Here is a 17,650-nt window from a genome sequence, read left to right on the forward strand (position 1 = left end):
TTCCTGTTCCTCGTCTCTTCTCTCCTCCTGCGCTCTAGACAACCGAATGCTCTCTAACGATAACATGTACCAGTCGACATCTGTCGAGTCGATTCCCGTGTGTGAATCATGACTATGGGGTGGGTTTTCCCTGCATATAAGCCCCTGTCGTGTCTCGCTCGGATTTTCCCACCTGCGTGGTTGAACACTCACACGACTTTACTCCGTAGCGTCTTCATTGGTCGAAAGCGTCAATCATAATGATACAACATTCGTCTCCGAAACCACAGCCATCCTGATACTACATATTCATCGACAGAACAGGTTAAATCAAATCGTGATCTCGATTCTCCAGACCGAGTTCCTCCGGTTTGATCACTATGCTCCGAGGTGTTGTTTGTTCGACAGTCTCTGTCAGTGTTCGTTCGAAATTGGGTTTGCGCTGTTTCTCTCTCGATTTCCTCATTCTGTGTCCTAAGTGATGCCTCTGTGGAACACAATTCGGTCGATGGGTGAGGGGACGCCAGATAAAACTCAGGAAGGGACGAAATGTTCGAATTGATCAATCGATAGGGGCCTCGGCAAGCTAGGAGTCAGCCTGTATCCCTTAGGACTCGGGAGAACCTAAAACGTGAAAATGAAACAATAAAGCAGAACTCAAAATTTCACCCATATTCCGGTGTTGGGAGAGCAGAGAAAGTCTCTTTATTTTCTTTTCTTCATATTCGCTCCTTAACGGATTCGGTCTCCCAGCGAGCTCAGAGTTTTCCCGCGCGCAAGCTGACCCTGGGGATTTAGTTTCTAATTTTCTTCACCGGTTTTATGGGGATTTTTTTTTTCACCATCGCCGCCAGTTGGCGCCATCAGAAGTATAATCATAACAGAGAGTAGAGAATGAGGTGCATTTATGAAGTATTCTCGGTCTCACGACAACAAGATAGATAAAATGCCCGAATTGGCTGTCATGACAACGATGAGGGTATAATAATCTATGCCATTATGGTAGTAATGTTTTTGTCGCGTATAGATGATGGTAGGAAAAAAGGATTTAGGCACAAGGGCAACGCATTGACGCATCGAGCACTTGATTGATCGATGACGCGCGACAATTTCCCTTCTTCTCTCTCCTCACAACAGATTTAAAATCTATGAACTTATGTTAAAGTTTATCTTAGAATTCAACATCCCACGCCCGATCGGGTAGCGATCGAAATCGAGAGGACTCCATCACAAGATGGCGGAATCGACACTTCCTGACGAGTCGCTCAATCAAAGTCTTCAGGCGACTTTCCATCACACAACTATGTCACCTGGTTGCTGTTGGGTCTCGAAGAGCAGCTTCTCGGTGAAAACTTCCTTCTTGTCCTTATCGACGTTTGGCGATTGTTTCTGATCGTGGGGAGCGCTCTCACAACGAAATGGGCTCTAACAACAATAAATGGGTCCGCATTGTCAACCCTGATTTCTGAAACTCTGTCCTTAATCACATCTGGGAACTGTTTGCGATCGTCGCAGCGGTTAACATGGCTGCAACGACCCGACTGAAGACACTTGATGCTTTGTTGCTGAACATTCCACGCTGTTCACTACGTAGATTTCCATATGAGAACGTTTTCCACACCTTTGTTACGGGCGAAAATCACGAACCGGTGAACCCTGAACGCCGTACGGCTCATATTGAACGACGATGGCCACAGCGGTGAGTACTGCGATGATCACCATCATCGCGGCTGAAATCCTCGGCTTTTCGCGTCGTATTCCGGCGCCCGTCCGGGTTCAGGGCATGAGTGAAGCTTTTCTAGGGTAAAATCCAGAGTGGATGACGTTTTTGTATTTTGCGCTGCTGATGTATGACTGACTGAGAATGAGTTGAATTCTCTATCATTCGCCTCTCATGGAACTCATTATTCGGATTTTCCTCGTGATCCGTCGTTTTCACAATTATTGGTCTTGCATTTTCCCAGGGAGTCGGGTATCTGGGCGAATGATCAGCTCGTACCGCGGACTCTCGGAAACGCCGCGAATTTATCAGTACGAGAGAGCAGACTCTCGAATGTGTGATTGGAGGTTTTCTTCCGTTCTCGTTATCGAATTCTAGGTATTTCTCACTCTCAGATGAATTGTCCTCCCTTGGTGACACTGACCACGGTGCCAACCATACCAAGCGAGGAAGGCACGATTCGGTCTCCCCGGAAGCCGGGCTGAACAGGATTCTTACGATTCTTTGAAGTCGTTTTGAAAATATTACTTCGTATGTTCGATAAACAGCTCGTCGTATCGACGGGAAGCATTGCCGTGGTGTTTTCCGAATGGGCAATCTCGGTCGCACGACCATCGAGACCGCCAAGGAGCACGGCGTCGTTCTGAGAACTTTTCGGATTAAATGCATCGTTGAGGTCGTTAACTTGTTGCTGCTGTTGTTCTTTCTGCTGTTGTTGTAGCTGTCGTGGATGATGATTCAGATGCTGACAACTTGTCAACGGAGATTTTGCTGTATTCGAAGGAGCAGGAGATTTTCGCGGCCGCTGCAACTTTGCGTTGCCATCTTTGCTGTGAAGCTGCTGGTTCGCGAGCGTTTTTGTTTCTGCGGGAGCTGCGGAACTGAGGCAGGTACCATTTTCTGTTGCGGGTGGGTCGTCTGAAGCGGCTATCGTGCTTGTCGGCCCATCCGAATGTCTAGCTTGACTACTCAGGCGACCGTCCCCAGAGCTAAGCGAGGAACGGTTAAGGCTTTTTTTGTAAGGCAACTTGGCAGAATCTAAATCCAAACTCAGCTGGCAGCTTTGACTCGATCCGTCGATCGAATTCGAACCCATTGTCAGATCAGCTAGGCCTCGAGCTCCACCGATGGAGCCCGGACTCTGAGCTTTCCCTTGGTGTCCCGGGTGTAGGTCAGCGATTTTCAAGCTACCCACCACCCTTCCATTCTTGCTAATCTTCACAACCCTGCTAGGGATGCCGTTCGTTGTAGCAGCTGATGGGAGGCTCTCGCTCCCCGTCGCTGAATTTACGAGATTAGAAGATGCTTTTGGGATGTTGGAAGATGTTGAAACGCTTGCTGCTGGGGTTGTCGTAGCTGCTCCTCCTGCAGTTGGTGCCGACGTCGTTTTTTGAGGAAGAAGAGTGGAAGACGCCACACATGACTTTCGTGTTGTCCTTGTGGTCGGTGTACAATGCGATGATTGGGAACTAGAGCTACCAAGTGTGGGAGGGAGATATCTGTCACTGATGCTGCTGTTGCTGCTATTCGAAGCTGACCTGTTGCTGGGATAGAGAGTATATGCGGATGACGATGGTGAACAAGGCGATGCTGCGGGAGTCGCTCGAACACCAGCAGGATTGAGTTGGTAATTCAGACGACGCAGCGGCTTCGCCTGGGAAGAGAAGAATCGGGTTCACATTTCCTAATCGAATCCACCGCGGAGGCAGCTCGAATACTGACCGTCTGACCGAACGAATTGTGATGATATATTTTGGTGAGGATGTGCCATCAGTGGAGGCGAAGGATACTAACCTCTAGTTATTGACATGTCTCGATGGGGTTTTCGGTGATATTCACTTTCTCTGAGGAAGCATCCTCCTCGGCGACAGATGTGTGTCTTGCTCTCTCGGCGACTGCGGGATGAAATTTGGATCCGATCCGCAAAGAGTGAGGTGAGGCGATTCCCATCGGAAGGCGGTCAACGGGAGAGCATGGTTGTTGACGGGGAGAGATCAACATTGAAGTTGGTTCCGTTGAAGATCAGTTGAAGTGCAAGGACGAGAAAGCGTGAGGTCCAGTCAAGTCAAATCAGATCAGATCGATAGGGGGAAGTGCGTTCGAGTTCACGACGATCATTCGGCAACATGCGAGGAGAGGAGGGAAAAAACTACGTTAGCGACGCTGTCACGGTCATCAGCAGGAGCAGGCTCTCGTTTCCTTGACATGATTGACATCGTTCACATCATCACACCCATACATCATACTATTTTCATGCATGCGACGACCGCTGGAATTCAGAGGAACAAGGGGACAGCTCGAGGAGAGCAAGCGCGGATTCCCGATGGATGCGAAAAACCGGCAAAACGCCGCTCAACTAGGAGGTCTCAAATGAGGGTTTCAAAGATGCAAGCAGAGTCTATCCGCGTCATTTTTCGCATTCCGATTGAATCCAGTCGATTCAGGACTCCACTGAACACGACTTCTGAATTTGATTGTTTTGCATCAAAAGTTTATTCATTCTCTCCGTCAGTACCGCAAAATACTTCTCAGTGCAGATTATTCCTGAACCATATAAATATATCTTGACCGAGTCCGGAACTCCCGCGAATCGGGGATGGATTTGTACTCGATCGCCTACGCTTTCCTACTTTCAAAGCACATCGTTTCTGAACGGTGCCTTCTGGTGATTAGTGTTTATGTCTAAGGTTCCTTTCAGATCTTAGCCTGTCTCCTTAATATAATTCTTTCTCGGAGCTCGGCGGGCTCCCTCATGTGAGAGGAGAACGGGATAAACTTGTTGTGACTTTTTCGGGGAACCCTCGTCGGTCAATAATGCGATGAGCAGTTCCAGAAGACTTCTTCTGCGGGGAATGATACCCGCCAAGCTCCTCGGGAAGCGAAGGAACACTTCTGCGTCTTCAATAAATAATCGAATCCTCCCTGACTTCAGGGAGTCACGTCTAGCTGTCGCGGTGAGTACACCGCGTCATTTTTTCAGCGGACAGAGAAGAACATTTTGGAATGGGCGGCTTTCTTTGCGTGTTGAATCTCTTGGATTCTCTATCATATTTGATAGATGGCGGCGTGTTCTCTAGGGTGCTAACGGCGTGGAAGAAGTGAATTTACACGGTTTCGGCAGTGGGAGAACGGACAGTAGATCAAAGTGAACGGCGGTGCAAGATCCGATGAGTACGGTAGCGCGAGCAAGCGGGGGAGAGGAGGCGACGAGTTGTGATCGAGAATTCACCAAGGTACCAGGGGGAGACGACAGGAGTAGAAGTCGAATAATCGGCGAAAAAAACCAACAACGAACACACAAATCCATTGAACCATCGTCCGTCAACGTTGTTAGCGGGATCGGGCCACCAGAGGAGTCAGCACGGGAACGGATACGAAGGGAACGAGTTAGACAGTTGCGCACAATGACGACATCACTCACATCGACATCAACAATGGCAATAATGATAGCGGTCGAATGAGTAAAACAGGAAGGGCAGGAACGAAATTGCGGAGCGATAGCGAAATGATCTCGCGGTTCGTCTCGAAAAACCAAGAGTCCACGAGAATGTTAACGAACGATCCATCGGGAGAGAGGAAAGAAAGATGAAGAACGAATCGAGGAGTTTGCTCCCGAATTCAGGGGAAGTATCCGTTTGCTGCCGATGTCTGTCATGAACTAATGAGATCGAGTAGTACGCGTTGCTCTATAGCAAGCGAGCTCACAGCCGGTGTTGCAGAAAAGGAGAGAGCTAATCTAGGCGGTGAAAACAGGATATCATCCCACGTGGAGAGAAGCCGCTAATCAGGGAATCAGTAATTAGGAACACAAGGAACATATCGGATGAAGAAACCGATAAAAACATGGTTCAACAGACGAACAAATCAAGTCAGTCGGTCGGTCGGTCAGTCGGTAGAACCGACGCACAAACAGACGGACAGATAGACAGATGAGGAGGTATGTATTTCGGTGGGAGGGAAGCTGCAGAGATGACAAAGAGCCTCAGGAGCTCCACGAATGAGGTTTAATACTGACCTGCGGCGGCAGCTGCAGCGGCTTCCTTAGTGGCGATTGAAGACCTCCTTCTCTCGGCTAGAGCTTCATTCAGGGATGCGGCCGACGTGCGTCTCTGAGCAGAGTTCAAAGCTGGCAAGGATAAAAGAGATCCCGTGAGGACACATGAAGCTCGAGTGCAGCGAGGCGGAGCCGACATCTTCTCAGGAATATTCACGACACGGAAAGGAAATTCGTTTGGAGACAGGGAACTCGCAAAAAGTCGGGTAAATAGCGGATTGAGCCCCGGAGCTCGGGGCTACGATGAGTAGTTCAGACCCTATGGACTAGAAATTTCGACATGGCTCTAGTCTACTTCTCGAGAACTCACCATAGCCCAATCCCTGCAAAAAAAGCCTTAGCGCCTCGGAAATCTTGCTGGGCTGTTCTTCGAGGACCATGCCAGCATCGGAGATTTTCATCCACGACGAATTCGAAGGATCCAAGCGACCGTTCATATTGACCTGCGAGAGAACAAACTCTGTTAGGCACGCTTCCGCATATGCGCAAATTCCAGGAATGCGGAAGGCCGCAGGCTGCTCCGGGGGAATACGGTTGTCTCAGAACTCACGGTATCGTCGACATGGGGCGATAGACTTCCAGCGACGAGCATGACGTGGCACGTGAAGTTTCGCGCAGTCTTCTTCTTGTTTGGGTCGAGTTCTCTGACGATGTTCAGATCGTTTCGCTTTATGAACGAGTCGATGAACGCAGACAAGTTGTGAGCGTTGATACTCTTGTTGAAGTAGTTCCGATACATCTGGACCATGTCATAGTTGCGGTCTTCGGACAGTTTGCCGAAGTGGTGCCAAAGCAGGTAATCCAGGGTGGAGGTAGTCATACCCGACGTCCTGCGGAGATTAAAATTGAAACTGAATCATCATCGCCAGGAATATTCGTTCGGAGCGGGCGAATATTCGTTCGGAGCTCTCAACTCTGCTATTCGAGTTCAATTAATCTCCCGACGCCGATCTTGTTATCGCGGATCACGCGCGTGGCAATCCCTTCCGAATCGCTGAGATCCTTCCGGGGGAGAGTTTCACGGATCAGTTGCCTTGAACTCCGGTATGAGCTATGATCACACGCCATGTTGAGCTTACTTGAGGTGCATCGCGTTGACCTTTTGGTAGCCCCACTCTGTCCAGGAGCTCTTGCTCGCGGTGCAATTGATCAAAAATAGTCCGTCGACGCATTCGGGATGATCGAGTGCGAACTTCGAAATGATGTACGCTCCGGCTCCGACGCCGAAGCCGACAAAGTGCTTGAGGTCGTAGAACTTCATCACTGGGAGGACCATCTCAGCCAGCTGGTCCATCGTCGGGAACACGTAGCTGGAATGCAAATCGATCGTCGAAGCCCTTCATTCGCACGCAATTAGGAATTAGCTAAGCAACACGAGCCCTCCGTCTCGCCATTGCACTCGTTCCTCGTCGTTGCCACCCCCGAAACGGTCCGCAACGTCTCCGACTAATCAGGGAGCTCGTTAAGCCCTCTCAAACGGAGACCGGGTCTCATTTCCATTCTGGTAGGGGCACTCTACCCAAAAGCCCTCTCGAAAGACGACGACGGCGTTCGTCCTGATAAAAGGCGGAAACTTTGCTGATGAGAGCCTTAAGGCGGAAATTCAAATGACATCCGGGTGGCCAGCGGAAAAATGAAAGTCGCGCGGCCTCACCAGAGAACGTCTAGTCGGGTGGAGGGTCCTAATCCCGAGTGGGTTTGAATTACGGTTGTGGAGAGGAAGTGCTACACTTACTTTTCGGGGAAGTTTAGAGCCCCTTCCTCCTGACCGGGAGCGTTCAAGTGGTAGATGCAGAAATTCTTCATCATCATGTTCACGTCAACGTAGTTAAAGAACGCTTGGAAATTCGAGACATCTGCAAAGGTATACAATTTGAAACACGTCGAATTTTTTTAGGTTCGGATTTCCGGAGCCATCCCTCGAAATAATTTTCATTACGGGAAGGTCGAATCCGTCAAGAAGCATTTTTCATTCAGTACGAATGCATGTTTTCCGAAAATTTCTGAACCGTTCCTGGCGACACAGTTCTCCGTCAGGGCCCCGTCTGAAGATATCCCGTTGAAGCTGAACCCCGTCCACTCATCGGAAGTACACGACGAAAAGAAAATGGGGATTTTCCAGCCCCTTCCGCCACGTGTTTCGTCGCCGCGCTCGCCGATGACTCATGCTTCGAGCCAAAGTCAGCGGGGTCTGTTCTCGGGGTGGCCCACATTCCGTACACTGAACTGGGCACGCGGCGCCGCTGTTTGCGGCGAGCGAAACCCGCTGCGGTCCGGCGCCGCCGCGTCTTCCTCAGAAAAGCGGTCACTTTTTTCGCGACGAACGATCGCTCACTGGTGGAACATGTTGATCCCATCGAATTCCTCCCAGAGACAGAAAAACCCTCGCAGCGAATATGGGAGATCCGCACGATTGATCGGGCGAGCATAATATTTTCCCCGTACCCAGAATTCCGCCAACATCAATGCCCCTTAGGAAGAGAGGAGTGAGGGAAAATTCTGTTTCAAGCCACTCACGGTTAAGACCGATGTCATGATACGTGAAGATTGCGGGTTTCTGGCGATCTCCTTGAACGGCAACAAGCATTGTGCCCCATTGGGTCTCGATCTTGTCTTCCTGCGTGTACGAGTCTGACCTGGAGAGTCTCCTCATCAGAGGCGACGAAGCTTCTAATCCACGGAGTTCGATATCGTCCATCGTATCCGTTGGCATTTTACCTCTGTAAAGAGCATGAATTGTATTTAGTGTCAAGACTTGACGAAAGACACAGCGTCGGTATGTCCCTTCCGATAATTCTATTGCGCAGCATTAAGACGCGCTTCGGAGGGTCGCAGGAGTCGCGACAGAATGGCGATTCAACTCGTAATCAATCCAGACCGAGATGGGTGTTTTGAAGTTTATCCCAGATATTCAGTTCTAGCGGTTCCGCACATAACTATACAATGAACTCCGCTCGGTAGGAGCACATTGGGACCTGGCTGTTTTGATCCGGATAAGCGGAGGATTGGATTATCCGGAGCTCGAATAAATGGAGCCCGGTTGATCGGGACCGTTCGGGAGCGAATTATGCGGAGGATCTCATTAATCGGTGTCTCAATGAGGCGGAGCTCACGGCATCGTGAATCGACCGGTTCCCGACAGCGATGGATGAGCTGCGGTCAAGTTGATCCCTAATGAATCAAATTGTATACGAATATTAAGTCGCCTTCCAAAAATGGGACAGGCTCGATCGACGAAGTCGCATATTCCCATCGTCTTTGAAGAGATGCGGAATATGGACGCGGAAGAGCTCCGATCCCAATCCACAGAGCTCTCTCAGGATCAACCCCTAGCATTCGTGTCGGAGACGTGAGGACATACGGAAATTCCGGCTCTCAAAGGGCGTCGGATCTCAAGTCAGGATAAACAAGTTCCACCGCACAAGGCCAGCTGACGTATCCGCGGGAAACGTGCATGAATCCCGGAGCCAACTGCGCAAGAAGCCATGCTCGTCGAGAAACGCAGAAGCATAAATTCTCGTCAGAAGACACAGTGACCGACGAACGGAAACCTCTGAAGCGGGTCCTAGACATCATCGAAAACTTTTTCGACACAATCTAGGAAATTGTTCTCCGAAAGTATCTTCAATTGTCGTTCCTTCTCGGGGAAATGGGGAAGGCCGCAGAGCGATACGAGAAGAAGTGGGACATGACGGAAGGAAAAAACAATTAATTTGAAGTCTGTTCAAGAAAAGAACGTCCCCCATCGAACTCATCACGGCTCCCCGCTGGACGAGCGACCATCAGCCCGACAATCAGTGTGCGACACTCTCCGACCAGTGGGACCGGAGAAATTGGTTTCTAAATAGCATTACCCCAACGACCACGTCGAGGTTGAAGGGCGGGCAGTGAAGAGCGTTCGATAACTGCATCGCTTCCTTGTCCGGGCTCGCCGGCTCATAATCGTCGTCCGTTTTGCCGGCGCGCCCGAAATTCCAGCTCTGATCAGTCGAGGAAAATCAAATTCTCAACCGATCGTTCGGAGCCACGGACATGAGGCTAGCCATAAATTCCGAACGGAAAGTGCGATCGAGAAGCCCAATCCCAATCACCAAAGTTTCGAACGTTTCCAGGCTGCCGGAATTTTCCCCGTTTCTGAGGCTTTTGAGTTTGAGACTGCTCGCGATAATCAGACGCTCATATTTTGCACTTCGCTTGGAACCTCAAGACTTCGGTCCGCCATTGGGAAGCGCTTCGGGGCGCCCAGCTCGCTCCGAAGGGTGTTGACACCCATTTTTCACGTGGGCAGATGTTAGCCACGAGTCATACCTGAGCAATTGATACTGGGCCATCAAAGACAGGATTCCGAGAAAAACCGAGGGCACTTGAGCTGTTCCCACACAATTTCCACCAGGGGTATTCGGAGTTGAACTCGCGATGCGCTCTCGGAGATAAAGCAGAAAAATCCGAGACAGATGATCGTGAACGTGAATGTGAGTGTATTTTCCGTAGAGAGTAAGGATCGGGAGAGCAGCTCGTGCAGCGGTTACTATAACAACGTCGAGGGCGCGGATCCGGTGGGGCGAGAGTTCCTATTACACTCACGACAAATGATGAGCACGACGGAGCTTGCAGCTGTCTCTCACAGTTTGAGAGAGCGATGGTAAGACAAGCTTCTCGATAAAACTGACAGCCGGCAGGCGAGCGGGCGGTTACTCGGTCGGTCGATTACGTTTTCGGTTAGACCGGCGGACAAGTCAGAGCAGAAAGCTGCCGGCAGACGACTCTTTCAGCGACCATCTGATTCTCGCGCTCTGGCGCCGTCTGCCGATAGCTGACGTAAACTTCTACCGTCCGCGACTTCTGTCAAAAGACGTAAGCGCGGACTTGGGCGCGCGGCTCCTGCTTTCCCTTTGAGTATAGGGAAACAGAAGTCGTCAGCAGGTTCCCGTTCCGCGGGGGGGGAAACGCATGTGGGGTTCGAGATGGACCAGGATCGGAGAACTGAAACCCCTTGCTTGTATCAGCGGTTTGCGAGCCAGCGTTGTCCCCCACGAATCAAGGGACCCCGACCGTAGAGGTCGATTGGACCAGGCCTGGGGAGTTCGTTTTCGTGGAGCGCAGGGAAAGTAGGACAACAGGATCGGTCGCCCGCCGGGCACGGATCCTGCTGTACGGCCGGGCGTGTCCCAGGAGCGATAGCAGTTGTTTCTCAGCTGACAACGCATCATCTGAGCCATCACGGAAAAACGTCCTGCCATCTCGATCGCTCCCCTGAAGCTGTTGAACACGCTCCTTTCCTGTCGATCATACTCAGTCAGTCAGTCGGTGAGTGAGTCGGCGGCGCGCTCCGCACGTTCGTGACCAGGACGGACCGGTCGGCATCGACTATCCTCGAACTCGACTATCACTAACCTGTCCAGAGAACGTTCAACTCGAAGCGGAGCACTGCTGTGGCTACTACCGACACCGTGACTGATGCTGCGGCGACGGTCACTGCGCTCGCTGCTCCCTGAGTAGGCCCCTTAGATTAAGCTGCTGTTGCTTCGTTGCCCGCTTGCTTGCTCTGTGGGTTATTTCGACGCTAACGCTTCGCCCTCTCCGAGTCGATCTCCCTCTCGTGTCGCGTCGACAAAGCGCGTTGTCGTTTTTGGTTTGTTGCTTGGTTAGGCGCTTAGTTAAGCCTCGCATCGGACAGACCATTATTCCGTAGCTCCGATTCAACTTTCGTGTAGCGAACGAGCTACTGGACCTATCGACTGTCCATCGAGCGAGAGAGAATTGTGGGCGATTATCATGCGCGGGTGGATGGGGGAGCTTCGTGGGCAGCGGGTTCAACCATGGGAATCGAGAATTACTCGAAGACGAACATTCAGCCGGAGTGGGAGTTTACGATACGAGTCCCATGAAATTCCGCCGACGATAGGGCTCGTGTAGGGCCATGAACGCGAGTTGCCTTGAAATCGACAAGGCACATCGGCGATTTACGATGGATTTAACATACACGACAGCCCCGGTCGTATTTCTCGTAGAGTTCCGCTCTCGATCGTCCTTGGCCCAACACGGTGATTTGCCGTCTTTTCGCCCAAGTCCGTCACTCGCATGTAGAGCCGATCGACTCACCTAAATCATTTTCGCCGTTGCCTTGCTCAATTCAACGGCAGTCTGTCCGAACCCTCGACAGGTTTTGAGGGGTCGGACAGACTCCCGAGGTCTGGATTCTTGTCTGTCCTCGCCTCCCCGTCCCGTGAGTCCCGTCAAAGTACGCGGGTATGACGGCTATGGCGTCGGCACCGGAAGGAGGGGGAGGAGGGCAGGGGGCACTTCGTCTCGAGAGCCGTTCGCACTGCCGCTAGTGGATGACCCTTTGACTGCATTCATCGCATAGCTGAAGTTCTCCTCTGGTGAACAATTGCGGCTGAGATGAGAATTGGAATGTTTTCTCTGGCTGCTGAGTGAGTGCCGTAAGACGGGCTTTGACTCCGCTACCAACGACTCGCAGGAACTGCGCTGGCGAAGGCGGACGCGGAGTCTTCATTGCCTCGCTTCCTTCCCGAGCTCTGGCTTGTCGAGACCCCCTCCGAAATCCTCTCAAATCGAAATCAATCACCTCCGAGCCCGGCCAGTTCCGTTCCCGTCTTTTCCGGTTGGCGGGAAGAAATTCTCTTTAATGCCGACGGCTTTGATCAAAACCCTCCGACGGAGTACCGGATCCGAATCTGCGGCAGGGATCAAAACAAGCGGCAAACGAAACGAACACAGTAATAATAATCAGTGGCTTCGCTGTGATCAGTTCTGGTCTGGAGTCACGGTTCCGGCAGACTGAAAACAGGAAACAATGGAAACTGTTTCCGACTGTGCTCGACAGTCGACAATGGAAGAATCCTGATCGGGAGTGAAGGAGGACGTCGTCGACGTACTTATATGTCTGGATCAAGTTTCAAGAGAACGTGGGGTCGGACTCTGCTCCCGAGGAGGGATAATTCTCCCTCGGCCAGCCACGATCAGCTCTTATTAGAGTTCTCAGAACGGCGCCGACTGGGAGGCGGCTGTTGCTTCGTGCCTGTTACTTAGCGGCTAGGCGAACTGCGAGCACCGCAGGGCAAATATATGAGTGCGTGCGTGCGTGCAGAGGAAACATCCGGTATGGATCGTGTTCACGTCTTGGCTTATCCCTCGAAAACAAGACGTGCTCGTTTTACGGTCACTCGCTGCCAGCTCGAGTGGCTCCTGCACGACTGACGGCAGCAGCGGCGTCGTCTAGCCGACCGATGCACAACTTCTGGTTCGTCTCCGCCTCCCCTCGCCCCTCAGGGAAGCCGGAGTCCCCCTCCTCCTGCCTGTCCCCCGGGCTCATCGCGTTAAAAATTGTCGTCCGTCTCGCAATTTGTGGTGCAAGGCGGGTACGCATAAGATTTAATCAGTTTAAAAGTGTATTCTCGGTGAGTGCCCACCGAGCGAACGGTCGGCCGTCCGCTCGCTGGGCGCTAAGGCCGCCTGGCGCCCTCGGGCCCGCTCCCGCCGACTAGCTTGCTATCCGGCTTAGCTTAAGACTTAGACTGCGACTCGGCTTGCACAGCTTTAGATCTGATCCGCTCGGCATTGACCTCCGACGAATGTCCCGTCTTGATCCCAGACCCCGATCCTCCACCGAGTCCCCTCGGATTCCCCTGAGTCCCTCGGAGAGGCAACTTCGACTACTGGGAGTGACTCGGCTTTATCGTCCGATCGGGCTTAAATCGCATAGGGCCACGACATGCTCTGCAATCGAGTTCCTAGCCCTTCGGTCGAAACGGACAAGACCCGGGGCTCCGGCACCAGAGCAGGACCTGGATTAGTCCGATAGGTAGCTCTAATAATAATATGTCAGCCCGCATAGCGCAACGAGTAAAATCTTACAGGTAGATAGGAATTAGATACCAATGAGCTCCTGCTTTCTATGGTTACCCGTGTCCATGGGAGGTCTCGATGAGACGTATTTTATGGGGATATGCAGTGACCCCCCCCCAGCCCGTTGCCCCCGTCATCGAATACGTTTCCGATGTATACGCTATTGATGGGTGGCTCAGGCAAGGTTCCAAGGGTCAGACGCGCCCTCAGAGGCAGAATACTTGCTGGCAGCTCGCCCGAGGTTAGTTGTGCGAGTTTTGCTATCTTATGCTCCGCAAACAGCGCAGTGCGGTCACGTCGTAAGGTGATTCTCATATATTGTGAAAAGAACAGACACTGTTTCACGCTGTTCTCGGCACAGTTGGCACAGTTTCCTCCTCCTGTACGATGTTCCTCCTCATGTTCTACCGAGACTGCTGCCGCCGCCGGCGACTGACGACGCCTCAGCCGTCACTGGCTATTGCTATCATCCCGGCTGCCTCTAAGAAGACACAGGAGAAAGACGGAAGATAGCGTCGACCAGGTGGCCGCACAGCTAGAATCAGCCGACCGGTCGGTCGACGAATCTACCGAGACTCTGCCGGCCCGTCGAGGATCAGGATAAAAATCCTGCGGATTCCCCCTTCGGGAGAGAAGGAAAGAGGATAAGGAACATTGCATCGGGAAAAAGAAACAAAGATCCTTTGAAAGGCAAGGACGACGCGCACGGAGACGATGGTAAAGTCAGCGACGGCCAGCCGACGGGTTGTTTATCATTCCTTGGACATTTTAGCCTCCGACGCTTTTCCGCCCGGGGGTATGATCTATTCATTCTGACGGAGGAAGAAAAGGTTCCTGAGTATCTCCCTTAGCAGGGAGGATTCTCGGACGATTCCGGACAAGAGAGCTCTTCCGTTCGACTCCAGCAGACAGCAACACCAGTCGGTGCAACGATAACGACAACGACCGACAGCAACGTCATCAGCCACGTTCAACGATCGAAGCAACGACCTTTTGTCGCGAAACACCTGCAGCAGAGCGCGCCGCGCCGCTGTGGGACTTCCTCGGCTTTCCTCCAAGTGCAGAGGAGGGCGAACATTTCCTTTGCTCCTCCAAGGTGCTTCCCACAAGCCGCTCAGCCAGTCATTTCGACTGCGGCTCCCCCGTGGTCGCTGCGTTCGTTTGAGCTTTAAATGCCCAGGATGTGCTAGAGTTTGAGGCAGCAGAGCGTGAAAATGTCTCCGGCAGCGACGGCGACTAGGGGAACAACAACAGAACGACGACGTCGGGAAAAAGAGAAAGAACAACGACAACAAAGCCCTGGAGGGCAAAAGAAAAAATGGCCAAAAGTCGACCCTCTGAGCTTCACGCCGCCAATCGGAGAGCTTCCTATCCAGCCGCCTGCCCGTTCCCCGGCCTTCTGAGGCCGAGTGGCTCCCTACCGTTGTCCTGGTTGTTCGGCTGTGCTCGTGGAGGTTGTCCACTTTGTGCGTTCCATGGTTCCTCGGTCTGTCGGACCGTCGATGGTCGATGACCGATCGAAAACCACCCAGTGGCGGCTGTGGCGCCGACCCCAAGTGGGCAAAGACTCCTCGCCAAATGTGGACTGCGCCCTTGAAGCGGCGCAGGGCATTTATCAATACAATATGCAACATGGGTTCTCGTTTGCTCCGACGAGCTTCCTGAGTGCTCTCGAAACTCAGCTCGGAGCCACTCGTATAAATATTCGACCGAGGGCTCGACCAAAGCCCCGGGGCTCCCGGCCCCATGACCGGGGCGGCCAAAACCTCGGGCCTTGCTGCCCCGGTTTTCTAGAGCATGAGAGGATATTCCAATAATGATATCGGCGGAAAACTCGTGATCTGGACCTCCGAGAGCGTCCGGCCTCCCGTAAGGGTCGCAGGTGTAGCGAATAAACCGCACACCGCTCATCTCAGATGGAAGTGTCAACTTGATAAGACGGAGCTTCACAGGGGAAGTTCGCAGCGATAAGTAACTCAGCCAAGTTCCTCCGATCGCCTTAATTGGGCTCGAACAAGCGATCGAGGGATACTATCGGGGTGTGCTTGGATCTGTGAGCGGGCCTATCGTAACCTGATCCGTACAACTCGACAAGGGGCAGCGGCGACGTCTACACGGGGATCGCGTCCGCCCATTGATCCACTTATTGAGTGGTTGCTGCTGCTCAATTGAGTGTTTGTTGTGGTGAGACCGAGCGCGCGAATCAATGCGAGGTGACACCCTTTGTGAGAGTCCCCCAGAGCCGGTTCTCGGTCGACTTGACTCTGTACAAGGGAAAAGCGCATCTGCTGGAACAGCAACATTGAGCCGCAAACTACCGATAGAGTTCGCTCTTGATGCAGACGAGCTGAGCGACGTCACGTCAAATGAGAAACTATGCGGGAAGGTATCATTTCAATGGAGTCTATATCGGAACCACGGGGGAATTCGAAAGAAAGGGTCACAGCTATATTCTGATAATTCATCATTGATTCACAGTAGTTCAAATCACGGGTCCGAGCAACAAGCGCCACAGTTGCTCGACCGGCATTTCGTGCCAGACGTTCGCTATGGAGCTCCGAAAGTCATTCGGACGCCTCAAAGCGACAATTTTGGGGCGAGCTATGATTCACCGCTGCCCGTGTAGTCCCCTCGGCATCATTTCGAAGACATTTAAAATACTGCCGATAGAGTCGGAAACGTCGGAATATTACGGAGCGTTCAATCGAGGCCGGAAACTGGCGGCTAGCCCGTTCTAACGAGCTGAGGCGGTCCGAGCTGGAGCGCCTAAAAAATTCATACGTCATCACTGGATCCACAGAACACTGGACGGACACGTGGAACTCCTCTCGGCGCGCGCGGGAACGAATCGGCACACGGAGAATTCCTCCGGAGCGTATTCGAAAATAACTTTCTACTTTTGAACACGCGCTCCAACAAAGACTCTCATTGAGCTCAGAGCATCCTCTCCGATGGAGCGTCCCGGCTCCAACGGAGTCCATTTCGACCTCGTCATCGACTGCGCTCGATTCGAGGTCGAATTCTTTTGTCCGCGACTGTTTTGATCACAGTCGGTAACTCCCGACTGGGGTTTTGGCCGTCACGTTCTTCAAAGTTTCGCAGAAGTTAAATTCGGCTTCCCACGATGTCACCCGAGCCGGGCTCGAGCTGCACGGCGCGGCATGCCGACGGAAGCCTCATCTCAGTCGATCATTGGCATAACCTACCTCTGCGTTTCGTTGAAAAGAAATTCGTTCGCAGGAAACTACGAAATAAGCACTACTGTTTCGGATGTTCTCAATTCCACCGATTCACACACTGTACGCCCTGTTCGTCCGCTAGTCCGTCTGTCCGTCGATCGATCTATCCGTCGTTGTTCCACCGGTCGGTCGGTCGCCCGCTCACTCACTGGCGATATAATGAACCGGGAGAATAGCGGCAGTTCCACCGAATGACCGAATGCTCGCAGGAGGAGCGAGCCGACACGACAACTGGAGAGACTGGCGGTTGTCCTTCTTTCCTGCGACTCGGTTCGCTTGTGTCCCACAGACGGCCGGTCGGGCAAGCAGGCAGGCTACTCACTGACTGACGGCCGCGGCGGAATCGACGATCAATGAAGGAACAGTATGGAGACGACTTCACACTCCTGTTTGCTGTAAACTAGTTCCTCGCAATGTGCTAGTGCAACTGCTGTTTGCAGCGGTTTTTGTTGCTTACTTGGAGTCCTCCTCCTCTCTGCCGAGAGAGTCAGTCGTGCTCGTCGTCTCGTGTGTTCCTCTCGGCTGTTCTGAAAGCGGCGCGGCGGCTGCAGCAGCGGCTGCACCAGCAGCGGTCTTCCTGCTCGTTCGTTTGGTGGTGGATCGCTGCTGCTGCTGCTGTCGCTCCGTCAGATGGATGGTTGTTCCTTCTGCACTCTCTCCTCCACTGATCTCGTCGGTTCCGAAACTTCGAACCGCGCGAACGCTTTCTCGATGGAAATTGACTCGTTCAATTTTTCTATGGGCCGGTCAGGGGGTCAGATGCCGAAGTGTCGTCGTTTATTGCTGGAG

At 52.4% G+C, this 17,650-nt stretch overlaps 1 protein-coding gene across 1 annotated transcript; it reads right to left on the reverse strand.

Annotated features, from left to right (window-relative positions):
- Positions 1-642: 642 nt before the first annotated feature.
- Positions 643-17,446, reverse strand: LOC100902215 (protein NDRG3). The gene is made up of 9 exons (XM_003743435.2): positions 17,319-17,446; positions 8,271-8,473; positions 7,489-7,609; positions 6,833-7,063; positions 6,304-6,583; positions 6,064-6,196; positions 5,715-5,825; positions 3,494-3,594; positions 643-3,353 (listed from the first exon to the last, which is right to left on the reverse strand). The coding sequence occupies exons 2-8, from the start codon at positions 8,464-8,466 to the stop codon at positions 3,500-3,502; spliced, it is 1,167 nt and encodes a 388-aa protein (XP_003743483.1). The 5' UTR covers positions 8,467-8,473; positions 17,319-17,446; the 3' UTR covers positions 643-3,353; positions 3,494-3,499.
- Positions 17,447-17,650: the final 204 nt, after the last annotated feature.

Source organism: Galendromus occidentalis, unplaced genomic scaffold (assembly GCF_000255335.2).
Source record: "Galendromus occidentalis unplaced genomic scaffold, Mocc_1.1 scf7180000077446, whole genome shotgun sequence".
Classification (NCBI taxonomy): Eukaryota; Metazoa; Arthropoda; class Arachnida; order Mesostigmata; family Phytoseiidae; genus Galendromus; species Galendromus occidentalis.

Excerpts from the sequence above, each read along its gene's own strand:
- LOC100902215 (XM_003743435.2), bottom strand. The coding sequence starts at position 8,466 with ATGCCAACGGATACGATGGACGATATCGAACTCCGTGGATTAGAAGCT. Across the intron at positions 5,826-6,063 it reads TTTGCAGGGATTGGGCTATG|CTTTGAACTCTGCTCAGAGA; the intron begins GTGAGTTCTCGA and ends TATCCTTGCCAG. Across the intron at positions 3,595-5,714 it reads CGCTGCAGCTGCCGCCGCAG|TCGCCGAGAGAGCAAGACAC; the intron begins GTCAGTATTAAA and ends TTCATCCCGCAG.